The sequence below is a fragment of the Engraulis encrasicolus genome, chromosome 2 (assembly GCF_034702125.1).
Source record: "Engraulis encrasicolus isolate BLACKSEA-1 chromosome 2, IST_EnEncr_1.0, whole genome shotgun sequence".
Taxonomy (NCBI): domain Eukaryota; kingdom Metazoa; phylum Chordata; class Actinopteri; order Clupeiformes; family Engraulidae; genus Engraulis; species Engraulis encrasicolus.
Window position 1 is genome coordinate 56015279 of NC_085858.1, and position 12488 is coordinate 56027766.

Below are 12488 nucleotides of genomic sequence, written 5' to 3' on the forward strand. Positions count from 1 at the left end.
TAGATCTGTGTCTGCTGGGCACTATGCACATTACACTCAAAAGTTGTTCAAGAGCTGACTCAGCTTTTTCCACCCATGGGCACTAATGTGAATAGCTCATTTGAATTACTGTTTTTCTCTCTGTGGCTAACTGCTGCCTTGTGGTGGTGTTGTAGGAATCCTTCTCCGAGCACCTGGGCTTCACTGGAGGTATTGTCTCAGGGTAAGTGGCCATGCTGACTCCTCCTCAAGCGAGTGATGTGACTTTGCAATACTGACAGTATTTCTGCCTTGGAGTTGAGGAGATCACTCCCTAAAATGTTATATTATTACCCAATATAATAGATTGCAGCCGATTGTAATCAAAACATTTTATCTGCCTTGTGACTAAGATCCTGATGGGTTGAAGCGTTGTATGGCTAAAATAAATCTTCAATCTGCTCAGTTAACAAACATCAATGTACCCAACTGCAGCCTGGCCTCTCATTGCCCCCTGCCCCCTTGTTGTGTCCTGTCCTGTTCAGGCCTGACCTGTACCGTGCCTCTGGCAAGTTCGAGCTGCTGGACCGCATCCTGCCCAAGCTGCGGGCCACCAACCACAAGGTGCTGCTCTTCTGTCAGATGACCTCGCTCATGACCATCATGGAGGACTACTTTTCATACCGCAACTTCAAGTACATGCGTCTGGATGGTCAGTTCACATACATACACCGTATCTTGTATTAGTCAAGTGAAAGTGTGATGAAATGGTCCGTTCACTGGGCGTGAGCTCCACAAAAAGGAAACTTAATTTCATTTTACGAAAAAACGGCAAAGTTTCGATCCATCAGTGGGAACTTGTAAAATGAAATAAAGTTTATATTTTTGGAGCTCATGCCCAGTGTGTGGACCATTTCATTATGGTTTGTGGTTTTCACTGTTATTGTAATGTGTATTACTGTATTAGGTAAGTAGTTGCGTGTAACATGCTGAAGATGTTCCTTCTATACGTAAATGTACATGTTTACAAACGAGGACCGGTTTTGCCCTGGTAACATCAAAACACTGTCCATGTTTCTCTCTCTCTCTCTCTCTCTCTCTCGCTCTCTCTCGCTCTCTCTCGCTCTCTCTCGCTCTCTCTCTCTCGCTCTCTCTCTCTCTCTCTCTCGCTCTCTCTCTCTCTCTCTCTCTCTCTCTCTCTCTCTGTCGCTCTCTCTCTTTTACTTCCTCTAATCCTCTCCTTCATTTTTGAGTTATTTCCATTTCCTACATCGCTGACGACTTGAGACCCCTCTTGAATCTCCTCAGCTCTGGTCTAGTCTGTTTTATCTCGATGTCATAACCTTTAGCGTTTAACCGCTGGTCTCTGGTTTTCGTCACACCACAGGAACCACGAAGGCTGAGGACCGTGGCATGCTGCTGAAGAGCTTCAACGACCCCGAGTCGCAGTACTTTGTGTTCCTGCTGAGTACCAGGGCTGGAGGCCTGGGTCTCAACCTGCAGTCCGCTGACACTGTCATCATCTTTGACAGCGACTGGAACCCTCACCAGGTAAGGAGTGGAGGATGATGATGAGGATAATAATGTTAATAAACCTTTATTAATTCTTCAGATGAGTTAAAGAATGCACATCCCACCTCTCTGAGGCCAGGTCCAGGACAAAGGCGTATCTAACTATAGGAAGAGTAGAAGTCTGCACACTGCAGGTCAGACATGAAGACCCTGCTGGGTTGAAATGTTGTTTGTCTTGAATAAACCTGCAAATCAGAGCTGCAGTGTGTGGACTTCTACTCGTTCTAATAAACCTTTTATTACACATTAAATGGGTTGCAACTGGAGGTGGCTCACAGTTGGCATTTTAGTAAGAGGACACTACTACATCCATGACGAAACTATTTGAAACTATTAGCTGTCAATGTGAACAGACAGACTTTTTGACAAAATTAAATGACTAAACAACTTGCTTTGTTGTTTTTCTTGCAGAGAAAACTCACAGGCACATTTTTCGATTTTCAGTTCCATGATGTATTCTTTTAATGCAATTCTGGGTGAAAATAAAGATGCCACATCTTTTAACACACTGGGACACTTTATTCTTCTTATTTCTCTCTTGTTGGAGTCCTGCTTATCCCCCTTCTCTTCCCTCTCCTCAGGATCTGCAGGCCCAGGATCGTGCCCACCGTATCGGGCAGCAGAACGAGGTGCGCGTGCTGCGGCTGTGCACGGTCAACAGCGTGGAGGAGAAGATCCTGGCCGCCGCCAAGTACAAGCTGAACGTGGACCAGAAGGTCATCCAGGCCGGCATGTTCGACCAGAAGTCCTCCAGCCACGAGAGGAGAGCCTTCCTGCAGGCCATCCTGGAGCATGAGGAGCAGGACGAGGTGTGTGTTTGTTTGTTTAGTTGCTTTTTCTATTTCGTTTATGCTTTACTTAGCCAGGCGTGCGTTTCTCGAAAGTGCGATTGCAATTTCCCACTGGCAACGTACTAAGTTGCTTGCTGGTTAGCAACAACGCTTTCGCTGTGCTGGACCAAAAAGGTGCTAACGGCTTTCTCACATCCAGGGGCCAGGTGCTAATAGCAAATTTCTCACCGTCATATCCAGAGCCGCGCTGTGCAAACGCTTAGTTGGGTCGGCAGCCCCGACCCACAGCTCTGTGCCATAAGTCCTGATTTGTGTTCACTGCCGACCTGCCCTTCCTCGATGGTTAAGCTCCGTTTGCGAAATGTCATTTCTACCCAAGCGACTTTCAGTGCTATACGGTAAAATGGAGAGAATACAATTCTGTAGCTGAAACGGACATGCACTTTTTAATGAGACAACTAGGAATTTAAACCACTAAATCGCAAAACAAAAGTTGAGGGTTTAGCAGGCTATGGTCATTTTACCTATCAGCAAGATCTTGGTTCTTGCTTATACCTGTTTTCTCATTAGCCTATGCCCGGTCTCTAGTACTGTCATAATAATAATAGCTGCCGATATGAGTTAAACACACGAGTTGTTCTCTCACCCTACCTGGCCCATCGATTTGCTTGGGCCAGGAATCCTGGCCCTTAGCCCCAGAACCTGGGCCGCCAGCCCCCTTTTGCACCTAGCCTCTGTAGGTGAGAAAAAAGTTAGCACCACGGGAGTTAGCAGACCAGCAGCGAGATTGGGGCTATTAGCCCTGGTTACACCTTGGGATGTCTGCGTTACTCCTCCAAAAATGTGCTTGCTTCCTCAACAGAGCCTACTAAAGCATATCCTACGTGCTTATAGTTTTTACAGTCAACAAAGAAAGGGTTCTCTCAGAGAATATAAAAACACAGAGAATACGTCTTTTTTGTCTTTGTCCACCGTAACACCATCAGCTTCTACTTGTAGTGGGCTATACGTGCATGTAGACAGAGAACTCGTGCGCCATGTTAAAGGTACACTGTGTATGATTTTTAGTTGTTTATTTCCAGAATTCATGCTACCCATTCACTATTGCTACTTTTTACATGGATACTTACCACAACCATCAAATTATTTTTGAAAAATTGTACTTTTCATAAATGAAAAGGGGGATCTCCTCCATGGTCCGCCATTTTGAATGTCAAGAAATAGACATTTTTAGCTGCAAAAATGACTGTAATTGGGCCATACTAGAAAATAGGAATTTATTACTTAGTAAACTTTAATGTAAAGATCAAATTTGGCAATAGGCAGCCCAGTTTCAATGAGCAGCATAGTTGCAGTACCTTTTTTGACCATTTCCAGCACAGTGTCCCTTTAATAATGTTTGTCCATTGCGGATCATGAGTGGGCTACATGCGAGGTAAAGGGTCTCTATGGTTTCCTTTTATCAGCAGCTATTATTATTATTCTGGAAGTAGAGACCGGGCGTAGAGTAATGAGAAAACCGGCATAGCCTATTAAGAAGAAAGATCTTGCTGATAAAATGAACAAAGTTACGGCGTTAAAACATCAACTTTTGTTTCGTGACTTAGTAGTTTAATTAGCCTATTCGTTGTCTCGTTAAAAAACCCACATTGTGTCCATTTTAGCACCCAAATTGTAGGTCTATTTCCTCTATTTTAGCGTGTTGAAAGTCGTTTGTCAGAGTGACGTTTCAGACGTTTTGCAAATGAGGCGTAACCCTGGAGGTGCCAGAGGGTCGACTATGAAACCGTTCAGGAAAAATGGCGTAGGGCTTGTGGCTCTAGGCTTGTAGCTCTAGGCTTGTGGCTCCCTTTTAAGCCATCTGGGCCGTAAGCGCGGCTCTGATATGCCCAGTGTAACCCCGGCTATTGGGGACTGGTGGCCCTGGCAAACTATTAAGGAATATCAAAACAATACATTTGTCATTATTTGACACACAAATTTCATGCAAACAACTGGATTAATGGTGGAAAGCTTAAGAGTTGTGTTAAATATTAAAATAGATGTTTTAGTAAAACTTTACAAATGTCAACAGAGTTAGGACATGACTAGTGTGCTATTCATTACGCTACCTGATTGTAAACCAGAAATATTCTTTCCCCTTTGATCCATGCCTACAGAATTGTCTGCCTAACGAGGCTGGCACCCCAACCATGGTGAGAAAACAACCGTGGGGTCTGTGGGCCTGGGCCACCAGCCCAGCAAAGCCCTGGTACAGCACGGGTAGGGTCAGTGGAAAAAGGGGCTATTGAGACAGAGTGTCTCTTCTGCCAGGGAGTCCTGGTCAAAATGGCAGCCAAGAAAACGCATAAACACATAATTAGAAAAATGAACTTGCATAAAATGCAGTGGCAGCTTTTAAGTTTTGTGGAGTAACTCTAAAAGCACTGACATTCCTCTGTGGAGTAACTCTAAAAGCAATGACATTCCTCTGTGTATACAATATACAGAGGCACAGTGGAGAGACTCCCGTTGCACCCTCAAACTGATCTGAAGTCAGTCAGTGGGGTTGAGATTTCGCTAGTGATTTCGCTAGTGATGAATAGAAAGAAGGAACTTGTGAAAGCAACGCAGCTAAATTGTACAGCTTGACAGAGGCAAAGAATTTTAATAACACAAACACTGAAACTAGCTTAAAACCCTTTTTATCATAAAGGTTTTAAACATCTAGAACAGGACTCAAAAATTGCACACACGTGTTGGAAATCATTTCAGCTCTTTTACAAAAAAAAATGCCCTCCAAATGCAATTCAAAAATTGTGTATAAGTGGTAGTGTGTAGGATATGTCCCTGGTGAATGTATCTAAATCTGAATGCATCTTTTCAATTTCCCATTCACAGGAAGAGGATGAAGTGCCAGACGATGAGACAGTCAACCAGATGATTGCTAGAAGCGAGGATGAGTTTGACCAATTCATGGTAGGTCCAGTTGTGAACAATGATTCTTCAAATGTATATTGTATGAGTGTTTTTAGATGACATCAAATAGCAGCCAACAGTGTGTTTCTAAATGATGTTACAATTTTCTCTCTCTCTCTCTCTCTCTCTCTCTCTCTCTCTCTCTCTCTCTCTCTCTCTCTCTCTCTCTCGCTCTCGCTCTCTCTCTCCTTTTCTCCATCTGTCGTTCCTAAGCGTATGGACCTGGACCGTCGTCGTGAGGACGCGCGTAACCCCAAGCGTCGGCCTCGGCTGATGGAGGAGGACGAGCTGCCATCTTGGATCATCAAGGACGACGCGGAAGTGGAGCGCCTCACCTGCGAGGAGGAGGAGGAGAAGATGTTCGGTCGCGGCTCACGCCAGCGCAAGGAGGTCGACTACAGCGACTCACTCACCGAGAAGCAGTGGCTCAAGGTAGGCTCAGAGACGGTGGAATTCATGAGGAGAGTAGGCCCAGCCGTGGCTTTGTCAGCTGGACACTGGACTGCTATAATGCGGGGGTACCTGGGTTCGATTCCCGACCGAGGTCATTTCCTGATCCTCCCCCATCTCTCTCTCCCACTCATTTCCTGTCCCACTCTTCATTGTCCTGTCTAAATTAAGTTGAAACCCCGTTGGTTTCTACTGTTAACTCAAAAATGGGCACTTCCATCTAGATGGCAACCGCGCGGGCAAGTGATCACTGGCACTGATCCTTCTTGCTGGTTTCCGATTCTCTGGTAGGATCATCTCATTGAGGGCAGAGGTCATCGATGAGATGAATAGCAGAAGTGGCGTGATGCGATTTAGTTTTTCCGACCTGGAAAGAAGCGGCTTGTGTCAAATCTACCGCACCGCTCCAGAACTTTGCACATAATCCCTCACTAGATATGTCACTTAGTGGATGTTTTAACCAGTAAAATGGTACAGTTATAATTCATGGAGGTATCTCCTGTTTGTTTGGGTCATGGATGGATAGCAGATTCAGTACCGGATGCTTCAGATTAGAACTTTTTTGTTTTGGTGATGTTAGTTCCGTGGTTCTTGTCCGACAGCCACTATTTTCCCCTGTCTGACCTACATTGCGGTCTTGGACATCATAAACGAGATAAACACCAGGAACATTCATCTTCCTCAGAAAACTGTTAAGTGTAGTATAGCCGGAGAATATAGATAAGGTAGATACGGCTCATGAGGAGTTTCTTCCGGAATCCATTGGCCGCAAGGTTCTCAGCTGCAATCTCACGGCAGCCATGCTTTGACAAGGTAATATCTTGTTCTAGCTATAGTGTGTGACGTGAGCATTCCTCATCTGGCAGAGACGCTCTACATGAGATGAAACACTTATGAATCGCCCCTGTCCATTTCTATGCCCACTTTCTTAACGCCATCATGGTGTGCTCTTGCACGTCTCCCACCTTTCGGGGGGAAAAAGAGCCAATTGCCTTCTGAGCTGCGCTGTAGAGTAGAGTAGAGTAGAGTTACTATATTATCTGTCATTGATCCAATCATCTCGCAAGGAAATGCTGCTCATGCGCAGTTGAGAAATGTAGAAAGCTAGCTGCCTGAAATGGCTACCCCGAGGCGTCGCCACTGGTCGCCAGCTGGAGGGACTTATACCAATTGACTTTGTCGTCTGCTTTGTAGGCCATCGAGGAGGGCACCTTGGAGGAGATGGAGGAGGAGGTGCGGCATAAGAAGACCACCCGCAAGCGCAAGCGTGACCGCGACATTGACCCGGGGCCCGCCACGCCGGGCTCCAGCAGCGGACGCGGCCGCGACAAGGACGAGGACGGCGGCAGCGGCAAGAAGCAGAAGAAGAGGGGCCGCCCGCCGGCCGAGAAGCTCTCCCCCAACCCCCCCTCCCTCACCAAGAAGATGAAGAAAGTGGTGGATGCTGTCATCAAGTACAAGGACAGGTCAGGAAGGCAAGAACCCATCTTGCCAATTGGCTGACCATTCCAATGTATTATTTGTGTTACATATGTATGTTGAACCCTATTGACCCAGTCGGCTCCTCTGGCCCGCCACTAAAACTGCATTGTTTTCCCCTACGAATGCTCCACACGTGGTCGTACTGTGCCAATCGCAGCCCGTCATTAAGCATATTAATTAGCAAGCGTGGGGGAAAACAAGCCATTTCATAGGCGGGCCCAGACTTGCTGACTGGGTCAATACATTTTCTCACTTGACGTTTATGTAGTTACTGCAGTTGTTCTTTTTAGGGCAGTATTTTGACAAGAGTTTTTCTGTTACTTCAGTTTAATCATCCAACTCTTTGTATTGTTTTTTTGTGTTAAATCAAATTGTACGTTGTCAGCTGTGTGCATGATCAATGTTTTTTAAAAAGTGTAATGGCACGTTGTTTCGGACGCTCAGTCCATCATCACAGTGCAAGCTTTGTTTGGGAGCATAAAAAGGACCTTTCTGATTTTCTTTCATGAGCGTAATGTTGCCTTTCTGTCCTGCTTCCCTCTGCAGTAACGGCCGGCAGCTGAGTGAAGTCTTCATCCAGCTGCCCTCTCGCAAGGAGCTGCCAGAGTACTACGAGCTCATCCGCAAACCAGTGGACTTCAGGAAAATCAAGGTCAGCAGCCTCTTTCTCCCTTGCTGCTGCTCAGAAATCCAAATAGGTTTCTCTTCTGTCGCCGTTGGTTCAAGTATTAGTACATACCATACATTGGACAACAGTGTCTAAGAAGCCTAATGTAATGCAATTTCTAAATGTGGCTCCAGTCCAAAGTGACTGTGAAAAGAGGACATGCACTACACAGATGAACACAAAGAAAGCAGAAACTGTCTCACCCTATGTCCTCAACAGAAAAGTGTGTCTAGGTGTAGCCTCTGTTGCAGTTGGTTGTGTGTGCTTGCTTGTTCACTCACACTAGCCTGTAGAGACAGGAAGTACACTTCAACTCTAACCCCTGACCCCTAACCCTGTGGTTCTCAACCTTTTTCGAATAATCGCCCCTTTGACCTCATCATGAGCCTGCCAACATCCACCTTACCTCATAAGCCTGCCATACCCCCCTACTGAGGAATAAAGTAGACTAATGCACCTTAGTTGCAACCGAGCGCCTTCCCTCTCAGCTGTATCCTTCTCAACGCCCCCCGAGGGCTCTCTAATGAGAAACACTATTGTTGAGACAGGAAGCACACTTCAGCGCTCACCCCCTAAAGGGCCGTACACACACATTGCTGCTATTTACTAGCTTCTTGCTTGCTCGCCTACTCGCCTCTCTTTCATGGAAGGTTCGCTGAAAGTTCCACCGGCTTTAACTGCCAATGAACAGGCGAGAAGTACCGAACTCTGCCTTCCAATTGGTTACTCGCTTACTCGCCTCGCTCGAAGATAAAATATTTTCAACTCGGGATCCGCCCACATCGCATCGCTTGTACAGTACTCGCCTGCTAGTCTTGCTGGAACACATTGACATTCTATTGAGTTCATTCGCTGAGCGAGTAACTAGCAGCGACGTGTGTGTACACCCCCTAACCCCTTCCTCCGCTGTGCCTTCACCACAGGAGAGGATCCGCAGCCACAAGTACCGCAGCCTCAACGACCTGGAGAAGGACGTGATGCTGCTGTGCTCCAACGCACAGACCTTCAACCTGGAGGGCTCGCTGGTGAGGCAACAGGAACGCTGTGGGAGTCAGATGTAGTCGGGATGGAGTAGATATTGCATGAGGGGAAATGAAGGAGACCAAAGATGTTTGCAGAGTAGACTAGGAGTCACTTTGTGAGGGCTGGGAAGCCTGCATTGGTATGGGAGGGAAGACCGTGATGGGATGTTTACTAAACAAATTAAACAAGAGGGGAAAATGTAGTAGACGACTTAACATTTATGACTGTAATTCTGCAGGACGCCACAAGTGGGCACCGCTTAACTAGTGCTTCTGAATTTGTGTGGTTTTAATGTTGCTTTTTATTGATTGTATGAGCTCTGTAAGTAAGTAGTGTGTAGACATACTTGTGTTATTTGATTTGAAGGGATGTCCAAATGATCACGTTTTCATATGAATGAAGTTTTAGTTCTTCACACCATCATTTATCTTTCAATCACACTAGACAAACAAAGTTTAAGAGCATGGAGGAAAGGGCCCCCTTAGTAAAGCTCAGTCTAAATCGTATATAATGGGACCCATTCCTTGCCCTGACCATGCGTGTGTGTGATGACCTCTTGCAGATCTTCGAGGACTCCATCGTAATCCAGTCGGTGTTCACCAGCGTGCGGCAGAAGATTGAGAAGGAGGAGGACAGCGAGGGAGAGGAGAGTGAGGAAGAGGAGGAGGAGGCCGACGAAGGATCCGAATCGGAATGTAAGAAATCACACTTAATGATGATATAATAAAAATAATAACTTTGTTTCATATTGTGCCTTTCATGTAACCCAAGGTTGCTTTACAAGAGGGGGTTGGGATGGGTCGTGCTGGGTGGGTCGTGCTGGGTATTTTTAACCAGTTATCAATTTACTAGTATTCCAATGGGAAATTGCATTGCAACCAAGTACGTTGCAACCTCTCAGCAGTGATGTTGTTGAGAAATGCACCCCTAGTAAAGTGTGTCCCGTTTGTATTCCTCAGCGCGCTCGGTGAAGGTGAAGATCAAGCTAAGCCGGAAGGAGAAGGAGAAGGGAGGAGAGAGGGAGCGCGAGAGGGGGAAAGGAGGACGGCGGCGTATGGGACGAGGCTCTCGAGCTAAACCAGTAGTCAGCGACGACGACAGTGAGGAGGAACAGGAAGATGTGAGTCTCACACACACACACACACACACACACACACACATGCACGCACGCACACATAGATCAGGAAGATGTGAGACACACACACACACACACACACACACACACACACACACACACACACACACACACATAGATCAGGAAGATGTGAGACACACACACACACACAAAATTACTTTTATTTGGATCCAAGAGACAAACAAGGAGCACAAGATCCAAATGTTTTGGAAGAGGTCAATGATAGGATGACAGATCTGTAAGACTACACACGTATACCAGTACTCATGTTAATGTAGCACTCAACATTTTAAAGGTACACTGTGCAGGAAATGGTCAAAAAAGGTACTGCAACTATGCTGCTCATTGAAACTGGGCTGCCTATTGCCAAATTTGATCTTTACATGAAAGTTTACTAATTAATAAACAAATATTTTCTAGTATGGACCAAGTAGAGTCATTATTGCAGCTAACAATGGCTATTTTTGGAAATTCAAAATGGCGGACCATGGAGAAGATCCCCCTTTTCATGTATGAAAAATGCAATTTTTCCAGTCATAATGAATACTTAGAATTTGATGGTGGTGGTAAATATTCATGAAAAAGGTAACATTAGTGAATGGGCAGCATGAATTCTGTAAATAAATAACTAAAAATCTCACAGTGTCCCTTTAAGGGTAAACAAAACATCTCCATCTCTATATGTGCATACTACGAAAAATTTGCCAAAATCTGTGGACACACACACACACACACACACACACACACACACACACACACACACACACACACACACACACACACACACACACACACACACACACACACACACACACACACACACACACACACACACACACACACACACACTCGCACACAGACGGACAAAGAGTGCAGTGTCTGCCACACATATGAACCAACAGACTCTCATGCATCCTCATATAAACACATGAACAACTTGTGTATAGCGTTGGTCACGCCCCAAAACAACCGCCACTTCAGGCAAACAGTCTGGTACTGTACACATTGACAACCATGTTAACATTTTTGTTTACACTTTTCCAAGTGCAAGGTAGACTCACAGGGCTTGTCGTCGATGAGTCAGGTCGGTGTGCTAAATGTGGTTACTGACTGGTTATTTTGTGTTTGTGTCGTTTGTTAATTTAGGAACGCTCTGGAGGCAGCGGCAGTGAGGAAGATTAAACCTCATCAGGACTAGTGCCCCTCCAAATCCCCACACCCCCTCCCCACACACACATACCTGTACCAGCACACACACACTCGCACCCAGAGAAAACTGTGGCCACTTGACACCAGTGTGTGTATATGTGTGTGTGTTGCACGTATGTATGCGGGTGCGTGCGCGTGCGTGTGTGTGGCTGGGTGTTTCTTGTGGTGGGTGGTGATATACTGAAGACTGGGGTGTAGTTTGATTATAGATGATCAGATTTTCTTTCTTTTTTATTAGTTATTTCATGTGTATCAGATAATAAAATTTTAAAAATGTGCGTTTAAATTTAAAACAAAAAAGGAAGAAAGTTCAAATCCACCTTCATATTTAAGCAGGCAATCCCGATTTAAACTGTAGAAGCGTTTACGTCTCTGGCTGTTTTTTGTTTGTTTGGTTTATTTTTTGTATGGAAGGGGAGTTGTTGTTTTTTTTGTCATTTTCTTTCCGTTTAGATGCGTGTTTGTAAACAGACGAGGGCTGACTGAGGACCACACAGAAGGTTTTACTTGACATTGTAAAGTGAAGCGTTCTCGTTATTATGTTTTTCTTTCTTTTTTTGTCACTTATGCTGCAGAATCAAACCATTCCCCTTCTGTCACTCCCAGTCCCCTTTCTCCCCTACCCAGAATGCATGTTGTTGAGTGTGAATGTGTGTAGAAGTGCACGCGGAAGACATGGCGTTTTTGTTTTCGCCGACATATACTTTTTCCTCCCCATATCCTCCTCTCCTCTCTGTATCTCTTACCTATTCATCTTTTCTATCATCACACCTTCTCTTTTCTTTCCTCTCCTTTTTTTGTTTTTACTGGGATGATGATTAATTTAAGGAAATGAATTGCGGTAGCGGGATCAAGGTACGTCCTGCTCTCTTGCCCTCGGCTACTGTGCTGGGAGGAAGAGGAGGAGGAGGAGGAGGAGGGAGACACGGTGAAGACTCCTTGTCTTGTGTCGGTGTCACTGGACTTTTCAAATCTTCAATAAAGGCATCTCATTAATCCACTCACTCACTGGCCTCGTGTGTCTGCTTTTCTGTGTCTGTTGCTATTTTCATTTTTTTTTCACACATCAAAAAGTGTAGGGTAGGGGGCGCTGTGGCGCAGCGCGCTAAGCCCCCCACATTTGGGCTTGCATGCCCACCCACGGGGACCCCGGTTTGAGTCCGGCCGGGGTCATTTCCCGATCCTCCCCTGTCTCTCTGTCTCACTCGTTTCCTGTCACCATCTTCGACTGTCCTGTCAAATA

General features: G+C 45.6%; 1 protein-coding gene across 4 annotated transcripts in view; it reads left to right on the forward strand.

Moving 5' to 3' along the window:
- smarca4a (SWI/SNF related, matrix associated, actin dependent regulator of chromatin, subfamily a, member 4a) overlaps positions 1-12249 on the forward strand; it is a 33926-nt gene extending 21677 nt beyond the window's left edge. Inside the window, exons 23-35 of one of the 4 annotated variants that reach the window (XM_063192470.1) lie at positions 156-202; positions 504-670; positions 1346-1509; positions 2112-2339; positions 4481-4516; positions 5202-5279; positions 5493-5711; positions 6924-7204; positions 7758-7863; positions 8802-8903; positions 9464-9596; positions 9861-10021; positions 11183-12249. In XM_063192470.1, the coding sequence (XP_063048540.1) occupies positions 156-202; positions 504-670; positions 1346-1509; positions 2112-2339; positions 4481-4516; positions 5202-5279; positions 5493-5711; positions 6924-7204; positions 7758-7863; positions 8802-8903; positions 9464-9596; positions 9861-10021; positions 11183-11218 (1758 nt within the window). In that variant the 3' untranslated portion in view covers positions 11219-12249. The remainder of the gene's footprint in view (positions 1-155; positions 203-503; positions 671-1345; positions 1510-2111; positions 2340-4480; positions 4517-5201; positions 5280-5492; positions 5712-6923; positions 7205-7757; positions 7864-8801; positions 8904-9463; positions 9597-9860; positions 10022-11182) is intronic. The other 3 variants (XM_063192474.1, XM_063192478.1, XM_063192483.1) reach the window with 3 other exon arrangements.
- Positions 12250-12488: the final 239 nt, after the last annotated feature.